At 38.4% G+C, this 21,464-nt stretch overlaps 1 protein-coding gene across 6 annotated transcripts in view; it reads right to left on the minus strand.

The window, feature by feature from the left end:
- The window catches only part of LOC125452648 (signal-induced proliferation-associated 1-like protein 2), a 548,569-nt gene that overhangs the window by 317,989 nt on the left and 209,116 nt on the right, over nt 1-21,464 (minus strand). For all 6 annotated transcript variants that reach the window (XM_059645560.1, XM_059645563.1, XM_059645558.1 and 3 more), the window contains 2 exons: nt 14,577-14,710; nt 8,550-8,738 (listed from right to left, as the gene is read on the minus strand). In XM_059645560.1, coding sequence (XP_059501543.1) covers nt 8,550-8,738; nt 14,577-14,710 — 323 coding nt within the window. The remainder of the gene's footprint in view (nt 1-8,549; nt 8,739-14,576; nt 14,711-21,464) is intronic.

Below are 21,464 nucleotides of genomic sequence, written 5' to 3' on the forward strand. Positions count from 1 at the left end.
GATCTTTAAACTGAACCTGTGTGCGGACCACATGAGGTCTGGTTCATTCACTTAAACATAAAGGATTTGGGAATATATCAGGCTATCATAATAAGTAATGAAAGTACGATTGCAAGATGAGAAGGCAGAGCACATAAACATACATTTCACCAGCAGATCAAGTCAGGGTGTTTAGGAATGGTGAAGAGCCAGAATTAAAGGCTTTGAAGCTGAAGACATGCTCCATACACAATAAAACCGATAAATTTATAGCACAAATGGAAATAAAGAAGCATGATGCAATCGCCATTACAAAGATGTGTTTGCAGGTGACCGAGGCACAGACCTGACTATCAAGAGATATTCGGCATGTTGGAAGGTTTTCGGGAAGGTAGGAGATGGTAGTGCAGCTCCATCATCAAAGGAAAAGTTTAGTATAGATGTGAGAGATGGCATTGATTCAGGGAAGCAAGAGGCAAAATCAGTTTGGGTGGAAATGGGAAATAACAAGGAAAATAAATTACTAGACCCCTAATAGTTAACACAATGAAATTACGGGCGAGTGAGAAAGATATTGTGATTATTCAAGACAGTTTTAACCCTCATATAATTTGGTGAAATCAAATTGGCAAAGGTAGCCTAGAAGGTGAGTTTATGGAGAGAATTCACAACAATTTCTTGGAGCAGAGAGAGATAATGGGAACTGCAGATGCTGGAGAATCCAAGATAACAAAGTGTGGAGCTGGATGAACACAGCTGGCCAAGCAGCATCTCAGGAGCACAAAAGCTGATGTTTCGGGCCTAGGCCATTCATCAGAAAAGGTGGATGGGGAGAGGTTTCTGAAATAAATAGGGAGAGAGGGGGAGGCGGATCGAAGATGGATAGAGGGGAAGATAGGTGGAGAGGAGACAGACAAGTTAAAGAGGCGGGGATGGAGCCAGTGAGGGTGAGTGTCAGTGGGAAGTTAAGGAGGGGATAGATCAGTCCGGGGAGGACGGACAGGTCGAGGGGGCAGGATGAGGTTAGTAGGTAGGACATGGAGGTGCAGCTTGAGGTGGGAGGAGGGGAGGGGTGAGAGGAAGAACAGGTTAGGGATGTGGTGACGAGCTGGGCTGGTTTTGGGATGCAGAAGGGGAGATTTTGAGGCTGGTGAAATCCACATTGACACCATTGGGCTGCAGCGTTCCCAAGCGGAATATGAGTTGCTGTTCCTGCAACCTTCGGGTGGCATTGTTGTGGCACTGCAGAAGGCCCAGGATGGATATGTCATCTATGGAATGGGAGGGGGAATTAAACTGGTTCGCGACTGGGAGGTGTAGTTGTTTATTGCGAACTGAGGGTAGGTGTTCTGCAAAGCGGTCCCCAAGTCTCCACTTGGTTTCCCCAATGTAGAGGAAGCCACACCGGGTACAGTAGATACAGTATACCACATTGGCACATGTGCAGATGAACATCTGCTTGATGTGGAAAGTCATCTTGGGGCCTGGGATGGGGGTGAGGGAGGAGGTGTGGGGGCAAGTGTAGCACTTCCTGCGGTTGCAAGGGAAGGTGCCGGTTGTGGTGGGGTTGGAGGGGAGTGTGGAGCGGTCACGGCAGTCGCAGAGAGAGTGGTCTCTCCGGAAAGCAGGCAAGGGTGGGGAGGGAAAAAATGTCTTTGGTGGTGGGGTCAGATTGTAGATGGCGGAAGTGTCGGAGGATGATGCGTTGTATCCAGAGGTTGGCGGGGTGGTTTGTGAGGACGAGAGGGATTCTCTTTTGGCGGTTATTGCGGGGACTGGATGTGAGGGATGAGGTGCGGGAAATGCAGGAAACATGGTCGAGGGCGTTCTCGATCACTGCAGGGGGGAAGTTGTGGTCCTTGAAGAACGAGGATATGTGGGATGTATGGGAGTGGAATGTCTCATCCTGGGAGCTGATGGAGTCGAGGCGAAGGAATTGGGAATAGGGGATGGAATTTCTTGGAGTAGGTTGATTTAGATCTTCGATCGTGTAATAAAATTAGATTAACGATCTCATAGTAAAGAATTTCTGGAAACAGTAATTGTAAAATGGTAGAAATCCACATACAATTTGAGGAATTAAAACACGAGTCTAAGCCTGGCATCATACTCTTTAATACAGGAAATCACAAGGTACAAAAATGGATACAATCCTTTAAAGATTAGTCCTAGGTCAGAATACTGGATGAATTTTAGAAACCAATTAGGAATGACCAAAAATATGAAAGAGGAAGAAAATATAGTATGAGGGAAGATGAGCTATAAAATGAAAACAGACTGTAAGACTTTAAATCTAACAAGAAAAATTAGGCTAAAATAGCAAATAATTGTGAGAAACAAAGAAATGGTGAAAGCATTAACCTTCACTGTGGAAGACATCAAAAACATTCCCAGAGTAGTTAAAAATCGAAAGGGAAAAAGGGAGGCAAGAGCATAAAACAATCACTACCATTAGCAAAAAGACACTAGGAAAACCAATGGGACAGAAGGCTGACAAGTCTCCCGGACCTGAGGCCCCCATCCGAAGGCCTTTGTAAGTGGCTGGCAGTGGATGCATTGGTTGTAGACTTCCAAAATTCCTTGGATTCTGGGAAAGTCCCAGCAGATTAGAAACAACAAATCTAATATCTCTATTCAAGGAAAATGGGAGACAAAAACCAGAAAACTACAGGGCAGTTATCCTATTATCTGTCATCTGGAAAATGCTAGAGTCCATTTTCAAGGAAGTAGTAATAGTACTTTTACAAAGTCAGACTATAACTAGACAGTTAACATGGGTTTGTGAAGGGCAAGTTACGTATTACGAGTTTGATGGAGTTATTTGAGGAATTGACAAGCAGGGTGGATGACAGAGAATCAATAGATGTACAAGTGTAGGAGATGCATGGGAGCACCACCACTTGAAAATTCTCCTCCAAGCTACACAGCATGTCAACTTGGAACTATATTATTGTCATTGGTTTAAAATCCTAGAACTCCCCACTGAGAGCGTACCTATGCTAGATGGACTGCAGTGGTTCAGGGATGTGGCTAACCAGTACTTTCTCAAGGACAGCTGGAATCAGAATTGAATGTGGCACAGTCAGTGACAACTACATCCAACGAGAGAACAAATTTAAATAACTGGTGTGTATTTGGATTTCCAAAAGGTATTCGATGAAGGTACCCGCACAAAAGATAACTGTGCAATGTCAGAAGTCATGGCAATGGGGAAAAATTTCAGCAAGGCTAGAGAGTGGTAAGCTAAACTGCAAACAGAGAATCATGGTAAATGGGGCATTTTCAATTCGGTAAACTGTAACTTGCGGGGTGACACAGTGTAATGTTTGGGCCTGAACTAGTTAGAATCTATACTAATAATGTAAATAAACACACCGAATGTGGCAAAATTTGCTGATGACACAGAGGCAGTTAGGAAAGAAAACGGAGAAGAGGGTACGGAAAGCGTATCTTGATGTAGTTAGCTTAAGACAGTGGGCAAAATTTTGGCAGAGACCATGGGAAAATGTGAGTACATCCACTTTTTCAGGAAGAATTTTATTTTAATGGACAGCGATTGCAGAACTACAGTTCTGAAGAAGTCATACTGGACTCAAAATATTAACTCTGTTTCTCTCTTCACAGACACTGCCAGACCTGTTGACTTTCTCCAGCATTCTCTGGATCGGTTTGTGATACAGAGGGACCTGGGTCTCCCGTTACAGGAATCAGAAGAAGTCAACAAGCTAACAACTGGGAAGACAAAGAGAATTTGGCCCTTATTGCAAGGGAGAGTACAATATAAAACTAGTTAAGCATTGCCATGTTTCTGCAGAAAGCATATCTGGTGCACTGCAGGCAATTCCGGCCTCTTTTAATTAAAAGGAGGATATAACTGCATATGAATTTATTATAAGGCAGCACATCACACTGATTCCTGGACTGAAGACTTTATTGTAGAAGGAAAGGTTAAGCAGATTTGACCTTTATTCATTGGAGTTTAGAAGAATGATAGGAGATCTTGTTGAAACATACAAAATTCTCAGAGGATGTGACAGGGTGAATGACGGAAGGGTGTTTCCCTTGTGCACCATTGTTTAAAAATGACATTGCTCCCATTTATTTTTTCTTCTAAGGTTTATTAGGTGTTGGTTTTTTTCTTCACTCCTGTCAGTGAATATACTCAAAACTAGGTCAAGCACAATTTTTGATTGACAAGGCAATCAAGGGTTATGGGAGGTAGAGAAGCACGTGGAGTTATGGCCACAGTAGATCAGCCACGATCTTACTGAATGATGGAGAAGGCCCGAACAGCGTACTGCTACACCTATTTCTTAGAATCTTACGATCTTAAGATTCTTCTGAGAGGGCTATAATTCTTGACTCTCACCCATTTTATTGGAGCAGTTATATTTTTTGCCTTGCTATTTCCTTTGATTTCAAATACAATGCAAATATCTCATGCAGTGCAAAGCGAAGGCCAAGAAGAACAATCCTCTGTTTAGTGACACCCATCTGCCTTTCAAAACTTCTTAGCTCTTTGTATTGCCCCAACCCATTAATAAATGTTCTTTCGCTTCTTGACTGAACAGAAGAAATTTTGTTGTCAGTAAGTGACTCTACTCAATGGCAAATATTCATATGATGTTTTGATGTCTTCTTTCTTGTTGGTTATAAATTCATCGTTCACTCTCTTCTTTTTATCCTCACCACACTGATATTAAGACTCAAAAGCTCAGTCATTCTTTTCCACAGAAACTAAAACTCTAGCATCTCTCATTATTTCCCCTCTCTTACAACTAATTGGTACTTTACTCCAAGTTTGTCATCAATTCAACCATTATTCGGATTCATTTTGTTTTCAACCTTACCTGTTCCAATCTCAACAGCATCTGGAAAAATAAGGAACCACTGAAACAGACACACTCAAGACTTCCCTCTCCAGTAGGACTCTAAACCAACTGATTGTACCATAAAATTAGACAGAGCAATTTGTTAGAAAACATGCTTTCTTCCTGGGTTGTGGGCATTTCAGCCACTCTACGTTTACTTTCCAATCCTAGTTGTCTTGAAATTTTGAAAGGGAACCATGTAGTGTTGACTTCATTTGCTTCATAAATTAAATAACTTGCTACCATAGGTAGCAATCATTCCGTTCATTGTACAAGAGAAAACAGCAGCATTTGTCAAGTTATGGTGACAAGGACAACAGACTCAAAAAAAAATCTCTGGCTTTTGTTGGTGCCTCAATTTTACAATAGGTCATTTTATTGATGAGGCCAATTTGATTTTTTAAAAATGCTGAAAGAATGTTTTTGAAATCTAAGTTTACCTCCTTGGGAACAAAAACAGAAATTTGTGGAAAAAAAAAACAGGTTTGGCAGCATTTGTAGAAAGAAAGCAGAATTAACAATCCCTAAACATTAATTCTACTTTCTCTCTACAGACGTTGCCAGACCTGCTGGGTTTTTCCACAAATTTCTGTTTTTGTTTCTCATTTCCAGCATCTACAGTTCTCTATTATTTTTGTTTATTGCCTTGGCCTGTGTTCACCATTCAGGAATGGACAACTATGAACTTCCCAGCAAATTAACGATGAGTAGGTCATTTTCCCACCGACTACAGCTGGGCCCAAGAGTTTATGCAGCAGTTGAAAGATAGTCTGATTTTAATGAGAAAGCACTGAGCTGGTGGTAGCCACAAATGTGGACTCATCAACAGCTGATGCCAGAGCAGTGGCACTTGAAACACCAAACTGCTCAGCCATGCAATGTCAAGGAACTGAATCAAAGCAAATTTGAACATACATTCTAAAGAAAGTCAAATGCTGAAGAGCGGTCCTCAATTAGTACAGCTTTCTAATTTCAACATTAATCTGACTGATTTCAAACAATATTTATACTTTACAGTAACCAATGAATTGTAATGAACTCTATTATAGCATCCCGATCCCACAATTATTTAAATGTACTGGACTGTACTAACCCTGCTCTAAGTATTTTGCAATGTATTACATGGCTAAGTAAAATAAATTAAAATTAACAACATTTTTCCATTGTTTTAAAAAAACAAAATCTTTTAAAAACTCCACAAATTAAGTTGAATGCAAACATCTCTCTTAAATACCAACAAAATTTTCCGTGTGCTAAAATGAATCAATGTTACAATTTTCCTGACCAATTTCCTATTTACTAGGTAAATGTGATGAACTGCTGTTTGGCAAACTATTCATGTCAGCTATACATCTGGTTGAATTGTAACAGTATGAATACAGCAATTCAACAAATGAACAGGATAAGGATTATGCAAGGCTGATAAATCTCTATACTTATAATGCGTAGACAGCTGTGAATTATTTATTAGACTTTGAACAGTTCAGCTTTTCATTATGCTCTGTTGAACAATGGACTGCCTTTTGAGTGTCTATCAGGCATGAAATGCTATAGTAGTTGTTTACTCCAATGCTAAAGTTTAATGATAAAATTGAGTCTGTTCTGGCTATCTAATTGTCATCAGAATGTATCACACCCTTAACTTCCTTGTGAAATTCCCCAATACCCTAATCATATGAGAAGACAGGTTAATCAGTCATTGTTGGCATATAATGCTGTTGTTATGGTAACACTAATTCGATCCACAGGGAAATAGCTCTTCATTTTATCATTTCAGGTTAACCTTTTCCGAAACAATGTGTAATTTTTGAACAACTTACATAATCTGCTTTTTTACCTCTTCTCAAGTTTAAAAAAAAGACGAGCTCAGATTAGCTCGTCGGCTATACAGCAGATTTGCATTGTGGCATGATTCCAATAGCACGGGTTCAATTCTTGTACCAGCTGAGATTACCATGAAAGACTATCCTTCTCAACCTCTCCCTTTGCTTGATGCATGGTGACCCTCAGGTTAAACCACCACCAGTCATCTCTATATAATTAGAAAGCAGCTCTATAGTCTGTTATAACTATGGCAATTTTACCTTCACCTTTTAATATTTTTCACTCATTCATTGGAGTGGCTTTTGAGGTTGCACCAGTGGTCCCTAGAAAGAGAGTCTATTCCCCGGAGATCACTTTACAAGGAACGTCAACAATTTCCTCAGGGAAACTCAAGATAAAAAAGTAGACATATTCACAACTGCTTTGGCATTAGCCAGTTTTAAACATATTAACAGAAAGTTGAAGCAGACTTTTTTGTTCCTATTTCAATAGACTATACTCTACTTTTAATAATTTACTGAACTCAAATATGCAGCTTTTCCACATTACGGATTGATCACACTCTTGTTTACTTCCTCTTAAACTACTGGACACCACAGGCACCCAAACAGACATACAGGGGTCACTAAATGTTTATGCATTAAACTGTTGTACCCAGTTTAGGAGAAAATTGACTTTAGTCTTACCAAACAGACTTTGTGATGGACCATGAAAGAAGTGGAAAGGGCAATCCAGAAAACGTAATACATCGGAACCTGTGTATATTCCTTCATGCATGCAAGTATCACTAGAAAGGCCAGCATTTATGAGCTGTCCTACTGGGTAGGTCCTATTAGGAGCTCACATACTCCCACCAGTGATTTCCTTTTGATTTCTCATCTTCATCCAGTCTCAATCTTCTGAGTCAAGATCTTTTCTCATTATAGAGTTGGCCTCATCCTTTACCAATAGAGATACACACTATCTATTTCCTTTTCCTCCTGGCCTTCAAAAACCCTTGAATATTCAGGTGCCAGTCTTGGTCACCTAGTGACCACAAATGTACAATGGCCGTCATATCACACCCATTTATTTTTATTTGTACTGTCAGTTCAATCATCTTGTTATAAATGTTGCATTCATTCAGATTAAGAGAAATTGGTGACCACTGTTTCCAATACTTGAACCTGCCTGGTATCCACAATTGTTTTATGAGAGCCATGAGACACTTTATTACATTAAAAACATTAGTACAAACAAGAGGTAATGGTTATTTAAACACTTCCCACAACAAAATCCTTCCAAATTTCATTAGTCATACAATTTGACACAACTTCTTGCTTTTCTGATAACTCCTATTTCTGCTGGATGCTTTTGCGTTCTCTTTCAAATTTACACAATTAAACCAACATATTTGCTCAAATCATGTATAATAATGTAGAAAAAAAACCAATTAAACAAAGGCAAAATTTCCATGAGCAACATTTCATTTAGTGTGATATATGGAAGAAACATCGAGAGATTTGTGTACTGAACCAAGGAAAAGCCAATTTAGATAAACTTAGGGGAAATTAAGCGTTTTTACAGGCCTATTAATTTTTCCTCAGTAAATTTTCAAGTTTCTGAGCTTGTTCTGAGCCTTAAGTTGTGAATTACTGGAAATGATTATGGTTGTAAACATTTACAAAAGCTTATTTCAGTCTTTATCAACATATGTTATTGCTAACTATTTGCTCAAGTTGGTATCCCCATCTGCTTGTCGCTTGCTCATTCATAGATGTGCAATCTGCTCATTGTTCCAGCAATAATTCAATAGGGATTGTTCCTTTTTTTTAAGTAAAAATAAGACTTGAGCCAATCAGATTCACTTTATATGGATTCAGCATGAAAACTTACCCCTTGTTCATCAAGTTTCAGCAACTGTTCCATTACTTTGGGAGAATTTGAAGCTACCCTAAGGCACTGGATATTCACCTCAGGAATCACATACTCCAGCACCTCCTTCATAGGCAAACCTCGAGCTGTGCCATGTCGAGCTGTGGATGGCACAGCATCTTCTAGCACAGCACCTCTGAGAGTGGAAAGCTAAAAACAGAAGGGAAAGAAAAAAACAATATCTCAAGTTGGGAGCTACATCCTTTTGTGGCTAAACAATCAATACACATTACACATACAAAATTCTACAAGTTAAATGCTAGGAAGATGTGTCTTCAGCCTAGACAGACAAAATAAGGGGTCAGTTATTTAAGATGGTTGAGGACAAATGTCTTCATACAAAGGGTTGAAAACCTTTAGAATTTGCTTTGCGGAGAGTTGGAGATCCTCAATTGCTCAGTATATTCATGTCTGAGATCAATAGTTTTGGCTGCTCAGCAAATCTAGTAATAGCACAGAAAGTGTAGCTGAAGTAGAAGATCACTCATGATTTTCTCAACTGTGAAGGCAGTTTTAAAGACTATTTCTTATGTTCCTAGATTTTCTTTCAACTGTGCCTCTCTATTGCTTGTGACTTTTTTCAGCTGCACACTCAGACTCCGGCCTCTCTTTGTGTTGCCTGTTATGCTCTTCGTTTCATGCTGTTCCCCCTCAGTTAAAAAAATCAATGCCTATTTATTAAAGAAAGGAGGAAGTATGTGGTCTTAGTGGTGGCACAGAAGCATAGTTAAATGCACAGCTTGAGGTTATACATGACACTTGGAATAGAGCTCAAATAGAGAGGGGATTGGTGCTGGTTTCAAGGAAACAGTTTGTAGTAGGGGCCAAAAGACAATGCATTTGGCATTTCCAATATTGGAGGAAGATTTTGCTTGGAGTATGAGATGTTGAGCAAAGTAACTTATAATCTCTTATCATTGAGTGATAAAGCAAGTTTCAATAGAAATGTTGGTGAAATACAGCTGTGTGTTGTTAGCAAATGTGTGCGAACACTGGAGCTGCATTTTGTGATCATGTCGCTAAATGACTGTAATATCATAAAATACTTAGAAACAATCGGAGAAAGACCAGGAGCAAACTAACATTAAAATATTTAATCAGAATAGGGTGATTTTCAGAGCGTTACGCATGATTTGGCAAGTCTGCAACAGTAACTGCCTTTAAAGAGGAGGTGCTCTAATTCAGAGGAGGTACATTTCCACAAGAGGTAGACACACCAACCAAAAAGGCACAGCCCCTAATTCATGAAAGAGGTAGAGGATAAAATTAGACAAAAAAGGAGGCACATGACAGATGTCAGGTTGATAACATAAGTGAAAACCAGGCTGACTACTGAAAGGTCAGCAGGACAGGGAGCAAAAAGGGAATATGAAAATACTGGCATCTAAACCAAAGGGGAAGCCAAAAGTCTTCCATAAATATTGAAACAATAAAAAGGTCAGTAAGAAGTAGTGAGGGATAATCAGGGACAAAACATATGCTAAGTAATTTAGAAAACTAATTGATAAAATCATTGCACCATTACTCTGATTATACTTGAAACCACAATTACAGATCTTACCGTGTGATCTGTATTGCCAAATAAAGGAGGGGTCATTATATGGGCAATGCAAGATTGAATAAGTTATCAGAAATAAATATTGTCTAGTTTTTATGTGAAACTACAGTTTTGAAAAGTTATCTTTTAATGTACTTAATAACAAACAAAATAGTGGAATTCAAGAATAAGCATTTTTTTCAATAGTGGCCTCATCTTACTAATTGCAGTGGGTTTTGAAGCCAGGCTGTAATGAGGAAATATGTCTCACGATACAAAGAGCAATGGAAGTAGCAGATTTTGTTAGATCAAAGATCTTTCTCATTATGCGTACGAAATAGAGGCTCTGAGCAACTGAGATCTCTTTTTAAAAATGTGATGGAATATATTGCACTTGCTGAATGAATGCAGCTGCAATAACATTCAAGAAACTGGTGGTTCAGTTGACTGGCTTCCCATTGACAACCTTAAATATTCACTACTTTCATTACTGGTGCTCAGTGGCAGCACTGTATACCATCTACAAGATGCACTGCTGAAAACTGGAAAGGCTCCTTCACAGCATTTTCTAAACCCACAATCTCCACTGCATACAAGAACAAATGCCATCCTGATAAATAAATATACTGTCATTCCTTCATTATCATTCGGTCAATGCCTTACAACTCCCTCCCAAAAGCACTATGGATGTTACTACAGCACAGGGACTGCAGCAATTCAGGAAGACAACTCACCATTAAACCTTCTCTACGATAATTAGAGATGAGCAAAACTGCTGGCCTTTCCAAATGTAAAACAAACACTTGAGAATCTATCATTTGCCATTGTTAAATATACAAATGTGCAATGTATAAGGAAGTCCATCTTTAAGAATAAAACTTTGATGTAGCATTTCTGCCTAAATGCACCCTTCATTGCAGTTCAATCATAATTTAAGTAAACAGCACTAAAGATGGTGGAATTTTGGACAAAAATTGTGTTCAGCACAGAATTTCTACATCATTTGTATTGATTTGAACAGACTGCACGATAAGTAAACGCTGTTCACAAAACTGGCAGTGCCCACATGGCAAATTAATTGCAACTGGGAATTCCCACTAATTATGCTAAAATGTTCTGGCACAGGGACACAAATGGATACAATTTAAGAGGCTTCTTTCCCAAAATTCTACTGCAAATTATTATCCCAATCCTGCCATGGGCTTTCAAAAACAACATCATTTTCAGTAATTCAGTTTCAGATTACTTACAAGTGGTTTACTGGCAGGGATTTAAAAGTTTTTTTTGTGATAAACCCATTCAGCCAGAGGGTGGTGATTCTGAGAACCCATTGCTGCAGAAAGCCACAGAGACCAAGTTATTGGGTGATTTAAGGCAGAGATAGATAGGTTCTTGATTAATAAGTGAATCAAGGGGTACAGGGAGAAGCCAGGAGATTGGGCTTGGGAAAGTTATCAGCCATAATCGAATGTTGAAGCCGACTAGCCTAATTGTGCCCCTATGGTCTCATAAATCAAATTTTATGAATTTAACGTTCAAATATGCCAAGTATTGGTTTTTGCAGGAAACTATTTTAAAAAATCTTTTAAAAATATTAAAACATTGCCAAATTGAAGTGGTTTAAAGCAGATTGTGTTCTGCAGTATGTAAATGAGCTGGAGCAGAAATTTTGGACAAAGAAAACACTTTTCAAAATGGGTACAATTTTGAGCGCACTTTGTACTGGAATTGCCAATTGTGTACGCAGCAGAATCTCAATTATCTACGCCTCCTTCTGGTAAACTGAAAGGAAACTTCCATAATATACTCATCCCTCCCACATCATCACACTATTTTGGTTTGACAATTTTCTTTTTTCTCTCTGCCTGTTCAATTGGATTTTGCACTCGTCACTGAAATTACAGGATTATCAGGACAAAGAAATGACTAGAATATCTTAGATGCCCCTCTACCTACACTTTCATAGGTTAAAATTTTGTTATGTGTTTTGATCCCAATGCCATAAGGGGAATTGCTATATTTTGAACCTAAAGGAAATCTCCATCTTGAAGCACATCAACTTGATGTCTGATCTGTCTGACTCCTTAATCACTGTATCCAGCTGTGAAGATCAAGAAAAGATGACGACCATCCTTTTGCAAAACTGGACTGAACTCAGCTCAGTTCCAAGCTCTGGAACATGACTATCACTCCCGTTCCACAGTTGATGTTGCATCACTGACTATCCATATTGGCAAAGTTTAATAAATAATTTCACGTCATGTTATTTAAGTTGATGGATTGGTTGCAATGTTTTGTTGTATCTAACTAGTGGAAGTTGCAGCCACTTCAAAAAAACTAACCAAAGCAAATGACAGCTATATTTTCACAGAATATAAACCAATCTCAAATTCTTGTTTTAACCCACGTGTCAATGTATCTCAATCAGCCACTTTAGCATGAACAAAATCCAGTGTATATTCAAATATTTCTTTAAACTGGTAATCTGAAGTATCATACATTTGATATAGAGAGTCACACAGCGTGTCATTCCTGCTTTTATACAGGTTTAGGTGGACTAACTGAGAATGCAGTCAAACACCAAAAGCAAATTATCCAATGAGTTGGGGAAAAAAAAACAAAGCCTTTCTGGTTTATTTGTAAAATGGCACCAAGCTTTCAAGGAAGTTTGTTTGGAGGCATTTGTTTGGAGAATCAGAGCATTAACCTTCGCTTTGATGACAACATTAATAGGGAGTTTGGGGTGCAGAGCATAGAGAAATTTAACAGGAAAAGCTGGCCTCTTTAGATTGTCTCCAGAGACTAATTTATGGCACTAACAGATTATTGCTGAATAGGAATTTTGTTGTCATTATTCATGCAGAAAATGGTTTCGTTAATTAAAAATCTTCTGATCACAGGAAAAAGCACTGCAGAGTCAAATTAGCTTGTTTTCTTAGGACATCTTTAGTACTGAATAATAATTGCAATACTAAAGCCATTAAAATCATGTTTACTAACACAACATGATGTTGGAGTACTAGCAAAATTCTTAAATATAGGGTTAAAATCCAAAACCCAGTCACTATTTTGATTTGCAATACTGTTTCCTATAAAAGGAAAGTCTACCAATCTTTGCTGTCTAGGGAAGAAGCACAAAATTCAATTTCTTTAAATACAATGCTTGTGTGGAATCAGAGAAAATGGAAAAAAAAATAATGCTTTCACTAAGGCAATGATTGAAATAGTCAAGTTCCTAGAAAATGTATCAGCACTACAGCAGTAAAAATATCAATGAGTCAAAACCAGGTACGTCATGCTAATTCTAATTCATAAGGAGCTGCAGCAAACTGGGGATTGGTCTCAAGATTGGAAACACAATTTGTACATTTTGTGGACACCAAGATACTTTTCTTACCATCAGATATGATGGTGGGATGGTCAAGAGCAGCCCACAGTCTCTAGAATTGAGCATATTTCAAACAGCTGATGGTAAAACGTTTTGTCACCTGGATACATGCTTCTTGGAAGAACTGAAGCTGGAGGTGTGCATTAAAACTGGAATATTCAAACTGGGACAATTGATAATTAAGATGGCCACATTGATCCTTTTGACAATGTCAGGAATGCATTTTATGCACACTGAAAGTCATACTATGTCCAAAGACAATGTAAACAGATAAAACAACCAAAATGGGAAGGGCATTCAACGTCAATCTAGAATCTTGCCAGAGATTGAAGGAAAGTTAACCATAGCCTGTTAGAAGCGCACATTCATGGGCCAAAAGCAAGCTGTCCAATCCTACAACATCAATGAATACAAAATATGATTCAATTGGACAATCAGAATTATAAAATTGGTAGCTATTTTAAAGAATTTCAACTGAAAATTCCAACATACCATCAAACTGATTTTGTAAAACTTTCCAGGGTTTCATGATAAATAAAACCCACAGTTTTTCAACAAAGATGGACTCCAAAACTGGTCACAAAATAGAGTTTTCTCTTATGTATCAAAACAATCTAAATATCTAAAACAAGGTGCAATTTCAGAACGAGGCATCATCACCAATAGAATGCAGGATGCTCAAAAACTCAACTAACTAGCACATGAGCACAAATCTTTCCAGAAAAGGTAAAGTCCCTCCGCTATGTTAGATTCATGGAAGAAGCCAATAAAGGCTGAATAAATGAGGAAGGATAATTAATACACAGTGATAATGGGAACTGCAGATGCTGGAGAATTCCAAGATAATAAAATGTGAGGCTGGATGAACACAGCAGGCCAAGCAGCATCTCAGGAGCACAAAAGCTGACGTTTCGGGCCTAGACCCTTCATCAGAGGGATTAATTAATTAATACACAGTGCTGTTTGTAATGTCAGCTCAGGTTTTAGGTCCAATTTTAAAAATTCCACACTCTATGTTATAAACATCTTTCAAAACTACATAGCAACATATTTAGAATCTCACTTCACTGGTCCGGAACGCTATACGATAGTTGTACTGTGGCCCATCTTTCTCCTTCGATTCATCTAGCTTCTCCCTTCGGATGCTGACCGCCACAGGTCCCAGACTGTCATCTGTTCCAAAGTAGTTTTGATGTTCTGTAAAACAATTGGGAGGCTCAGGCATAAATACAAAGCAAGTGTGAGTGCATGAACAACTGAATATAGGTGCTGCAAAATAACAGCAAATAACTTAGCAAAAAGAACATTGCTGGTGCAGAAATTACTGGATAAACTCAGCAAATCAAGGCACACCTGCACTGTAACATTTCACGTCTGTGATCTCTGATCAGAAGTCAGCCATGACGAAAATGTGAGAGATCTGAAATATTAACTCCATTTCTCTCGCTACACAGATACTCTCCAATTTGCTGGGTTTTTGCCTGCAAACACCTCCCGACTGTGGAATCATCTCTGGAACTTTGCAACTACTTAATATCCATGGTCTGTTCAACTCATGATCCTGTAGCATTGATCCTAGTGTGTCAACACAGACAAATGGCCTGCTTGCATTTAAATGGTCATTGAATAAACATTATGGATGATAATGGAATAGTGTAGGGTAGATGGGCTTCAGATTGGTTTCACAGGTCAGCACAACATCGAGGGTTGAAGGGCCTGTACTGCGCTGCAATGTTCTATGTTCTGTAACCAATCTATGATGTTAACGTCAACTTGAGTTTCTGTTCTTTGATCTCAAAACTATAATCTTACACATCGAAGCGAAAAACGCTACCAACTGAGCCACAGCTGACCCCGGATGGAATAAGCATTCTAGTCTGGCACTGTCTAAATCATCATCTGGAACTCTCTCATAAGACCAATATAGGGCACCAAAATAAAACCAATTTATGCTATTCTAAACTGTTCTTTGACTCAAACATGAAGTAAATGAGTTAGCTTATCTTTTTTTTACTGAATACTGTGTTTCTATCACACTGATCCTTTAAGTTTTCCAAATAACATCAATAATGCACTCAAATATTGAGAAACTTTTTTTTTCTTTTTGCTATCACACAGTTAATTTCAGAATATTTTCATACTTCAATGTGCAGTTAATAACAGGATCTCAACTCTTTGTGGCTGTTTGCTAAATCATCAGTGAAGCTAATCTGTACTCACTTCCTTGAAAGCTAGCTATTCAGAGAATTGTCCTGTATTACACTACAAAGTTTCAATCAGTTGTTTCTAATAAACTTGCAACCTGTCCTTCTTTCACATTACACCATAGTAACTTGACCAAATGATTAGAATTCAGAATTCTCAGGCTTCTGTAAAGTAACTTGATCTCCACATCTTTCGGGACCCTAAAAACATAAGGCAGGCAATGCTTTCCTAAAATACAACCTCACCATTATAATAGGCACCGTGAATTGCATTAATACTTATGAAAGCTCTCAAACTGTTTCAAAGATTCAGGAATTTCACTAACAGGTACATTTTATGAAGTATTTTGATTTTACTTAATGTATACAGAAAACATGCAAAGGGCTATTTATAGATATATTTGGGAAATGTGGAACTTTGATGATTATAGAATCATGAATCTATAAGCTAATAGGTTTCTCAGCTCAGGGTCTAGAACATGTTCTTCATTTTCCAATCTTATATTTCTGCAACAAAAAAAATCACATCCGTGGGATGTGCTATTCACTCAACTCTGTTTGAACTTGACATTCCAATTGTATCATGTCCAACATCCTTGTGCAAAGTCAGCATGTTCATAGTGGTAACATTACAAAATAAAAGCATTTGGATAGTCTCTGAGATCACCGGACATTTCAAGATGCCTTACAGCCAAAAAAATTTGAAAAGAAGTGTAGTCACTGTTGTAATATAAGAAAAACTATAGTAAATTTGCATGCAGCAATCTTTCATGAAAATCACTGTGATGACAATCAGTTTTTTTTGTGATGTTGCTGGAGGGGTAAATATTGGCCAATACCAGACATTAATGAAATAAAAGCAAAATACTGCAGATGTTGAAAATCTGAAACAAACACAGAGAATGCTGGAGTAACTCAGCAGGTCTGGCAGCATCTATGGAGAGAGAAACAGAGTTAATATTTCAAGTCCAGTATGACTCTTCAGAACTCTTTTCTAAAGAGACATTTTAGATTTGAAATGTTACCTGTTTTTCTTTCAACAGACGTTGCCAGGCCTATTGAATTTCTCCAGCAATCTCTACGTCTGTACCAGAAACACCCACTTGCTCTTCTTCAATGTAGTACCATGGAATTTTTCGTGTTCATCCAAGCAAGAAAATGTGGGTCTTAGCTCTTCCAAAACACAGCACTTCTAATAGTGCAGCTCAGGGATCTGAGTGGTACCAGTTGAGACACAGTTAGCAAAACTGGGCACTGCAACATTAACACAGACTCAAGTCCTTGGGAATTTTGGACATTTACTGCAGTTTACCCTTTTCTCTGTGAATTTCAGTCATTCTTGCTTTATTTACAGATATTGTCATGTGAAGCTCTACAGGATTGGACAAAGAACTAATAACAGGTCATAGAATATAAATATAGATAATAGGAGAGCCATTTGACCCCTCAAGCCTCCTCAGCCATTCAGTATGATCACAGCTGATCATTGAGCTCAATACCCTGCCTTCCCCACATATCCCTTGATTCCTTTAGCCACAAGAGCTATATTTACCTCCTTCCTGAAAACACAATGTTTTGACCTCAATACTTGCTACGCTGGTGAATTCCACAGGCTCACCACTCTCTAGCTGAAGAAATTTTTCATCTCAGTCTTGAAAGATTTGCTCCTTTTTCCTTCAATTATTCCTAGTTCTGGATTCCTCCACCATTGGACTATCCTTCCTACATCTGACCTGTCTAGCCCGGTTAGAATTTTGTAGATCTGAATGGGAATATCCCTAATTCTTCTAAAATCCAGTGAATATTTTCATAAACGATTCAATCTCTCCTCATAAATCAGTTCTACCATCCCATGAATCAAGGTGGTAAACTCAATCCCTCGACTACACTCCCTCGATAGCAAGCACATTCTTCCTCAAATAAGAGGACCAAAACTGCACAATATCCCAGGTGTGGCCTTACCAATGCCGTGAATAATTGCAGCAAGACATCCTTGTTCCTGACTCAAATCTCCTTACTATGAAGGCCGACATACAGTTTAATTTTTTTTATTACTTGCTATACCTGTGTGGTTCCTGGTGCAAGAGGACACCCAGGTCTTGTTCAAAATTCCCCTCTCTTAATTTACAGCCATTCAATTAATAATCTGCTTTTCTGTTTTGTTAGCCATGTGGATAATCTCACATTTATCCACATTATACTGCATCTAACGCTATCCCTGACTTCCGTCATAAGCCATTGTTTGGCCACTTTCTCTCTTTGCACTCTTACACCAGACAGGTATAAACAATTCTAGTAGTTCACCCACATTCGCTTTTTGTACGTTTGCCACTGTCTATCCACTGTCATTCTTCTCAGTAATGTTTCCCAGTCCATCACAGCCAATACATGCTTCATACCACACCCTTATTAAGATTAGCCCTAGTCTCAGAATCAATTCCTTCTCTCTCCCAAACAAAAAGAAACAAAGAATGCTGGAAATCAGAAACAAAAACAGAAGTTGCTGGTAAATCTCAGCAGATCTGGCTCCATCTGTGGTAAGAAAGCAGAATTAACACTTCAGGTCCAGAGAACCTCTGGAAGAAATATAGCAGTGAGTTAAGCACTAACCAATAAAATAAAAGAAGTTGGAAATCAGAAGAGTTGTAAAGAAGGATCACTGGACACGAAACATGAATTCTGTGCTGTTTCTCTACAGATGCTGCCAGACCTGCTGCATTTTTCAGCAATTTCTGTTTTTGTGCCTCTCTCACTCCATCTTGATGAATATTTCTATCATATTATGGTCATTCATCCCCAAGGGGTCTCTCACAACTACAGCACCAATTATTCCATTCACATTGCATAACACCCAGTGTAAGATGGCCTATTCTCTTGTCAGCTCCTCAGAATGTATTGGTCCAGAAAACCATCCACTGCACACCACAGACCCACAGTCAGGGCAGACTGCACGAATCTACAAGTTGCATTGCAATAAGTCACCAGAAATCCTTTAACAGCACATTCTAAACCCAAACCTTCCAGTGCAAAGAAAGACCAGGACAGCAAACGTATTGTGCATCATCACCTGAAAGTTCCCCTCCAAGTCACATACCAACCCTATTTGGAACTATATTCCGGTCCCTTCACTGTTTCTGGGTCAAAACTCCTTTACTAACTACAATGTAAATGTACCTCCACCCCTCCAAGACTGTGGCAGTTCAAGACAACAGCTACAACAACCTTCTATCGCAGTTAGGGAAGGGTAATAAATGCTACTTGAGCCAGCAACACCCATACCCAGGAAGGAACAAAAAAATGTCAGTGCCATTACGATATAAGAACAGTAAATGAACTAATAAACTGCTCGTGAACTGCACCAAAGTGATTTAAAAGTCTTGGTGCTCTGACAGTAAGGTATGTTGCAAATGTTAACGTACAGCTGCTAAGGAAGAAATCATTGGAGGTTGTAGTAAACAATATAGAGCACTTCTGATGACTCAGTCAATAAACAGAAGTAGAATGCTAAACAACGAGCAACTTGCAGACAGATCAGACTCACTTCAAGCAACATGCTAACATAAGAAAACAATTGCTACGAATGTCTGGAATTGTACATGTTTTTGTAAAAAAGAAATTAAGAAATTGAAAAATAATGAAACCTATTAATAAGTTGAAAATGATACAATGCCATCTCATTCAGTCAAATCACACTTTTCCTCCAATTCCTCACTTGGTAACTGGCCTTAAAAAGCATCAATATTTCTCTAAAATTCAACTTTTAAAGCAATAATGGAGAAACAGGCTGACATAATTCAGAAAAGTGTATTTATTGCAGTATTTTATTGAATAATTAAACAACAATCATCCATTTCCTGTATAACCCACAAGATTTGCAACAATTTGTGTTCCATTGTAAGAGCTACCATATGCTGCAGTTAAGATAGAACCAAACAATGACTACAAAGGTTTGTGGATATTAATGTCATGGAATCTTACACTCCCTAATTTGAGGTTTAGGGCAATTATTTGTTGTCAATGCACACCACTAAGATTCCACAAAATAATCTCTCATCTGGTAGTCCATGCTGCTTTTAAATAATTGAAATTATACGTTATAATACTTAATTCATCAATGCAGTTTGAATCTCATCTTCAAAGTCCTACGTAAATTTAAACATGTGGTAGCATCCCTTTGAGCCAGAAGATTGGGGTTCAAGTCTCACCTGCGCTGGAAATATGTCACAACACGTCCAAACAGATGAATTCAAAATATTTATAAGCTGTTCACTGTAATGGGGTGAGAATGTTAGTGGAGTAAATTCTGCCGTATATATTACAAATCTTTGGAAGTGATCTTCTTACTGAGATCTGCTGCCATCATTTACTGAAAATAGAGTCATTCCAGCAAGTTAAGGGCCTGCGTGGTGCAGCTGAAGCGTCCCTCTTCTGAGCCAGGAGGCCCAGGTTAAAGTCCCACCCATTCCAGAGGTGAGCGGATTAATTAGAAAATATGTAAAATTAGCACCAAGGGCACCTGAGGTTCAGGGGTAGTGTTCCGACCTCTGGGCCAGAAGACCTGGATTCAAGTCACACCTGGCCCAAAGACATGACACGACATCTTTGACAAAGCATCTAAAAGAAATCTCACATCAATAGCAAAATACCTTAGAAAGTGACTGTACACACCCTTGCAAATGAGTTGCTAATATTACAAATTAAAAAAAAACTGCACAAAATACAGTCCTGAATCACAGATAGCACCATGTCAGTTGCAAAAATCATTGTGCATAACCTGTCTTTTTGAGAAAAAGGTGGACCTAGTCCAACATTTCATAACAATTCGTAACAATTGAAGTAATTTTTCAGTCAACCTACGTTGGAAAGTGAAAAGTTTTTCCGGATTTAAAGCAATCAAAAAACTGTTCAGAATTGATACAGAGATAGTAGGAACTGCTGATGCTGGAGAATCTGAGATAACACAGTGTGAAGCTGGATGAACACAGCAGGCCAAGCAGCAGCAGAGAAGCAGGAACGCTTGACGTTTCTGGTTGGGATGTTTCTTCAGAATTGACTTTGGTTTGAACAGATATTTAGCTAGCATGAAAGAAATGAGTTAAACTTCAAGATTTTTATTTTAAATTTTCCTTTAAAAACTCACATCATGTTTTTAAACAGAAAGAAAGAGAAGATATTTTTTCTTCTCAAATTACACAAGTATTTATTTATGAGCTGAATATACTTTATGTGCAGACACCAGACCTTGGCAAGAAAAAGGAGCATATCCAGGCCTTTTTGAATTGAACCAAAGCATGGAAATCAATAGGTCCCTAGTACATTCTCCACAGCAAACACCTTTGGCAAGTCAAATATTGCCTATGAATAGCGACTTTTCCTCAAAGTGCATTGGTATTCCTGTACTGCCATTTATTCACCTATCTTGAGAGGTGCATGATAACAAACTTGGCTGCATAGCTGGTTGTTTTTTTCAACAATACTCGATATTTACTTGACCGAATAATATTTATTCTTCCGATATATAGTGCTTATCTACTTGCAGCCTTAAAAAATGCTTTCCATTGTGCTATTTTAACAGCATGAGCAGGACCCACACACTGTGCAAAATAAATCGATTCCCAATATCAAATAAGACAACTTATGGAGTTGCTGTAATTAAAGATGAAAAGTGATACACAGCGAGAAAGCAAGAGCAAGAGACAGAGCAAGAGTGACAGCACAAGAGCAAGAGAGCCACAGTGAGCGAGAGA

This window comes from Stegostoma tigrinum, chromosome 4 (assembly GCF_030684315.1).
Source record: "Stegostoma tigrinum isolate sSteTig4 chromosome 4, sSteTig4.hap1, whole genome shotgun sequence".
Classification (NCBI taxonomy): Eukaryota; Metazoa; Chordata; class Chondrichthyes; order Orectolobiformes; family Stegostomatidae; genus Stegostoma; species Stegostoma tigrinum.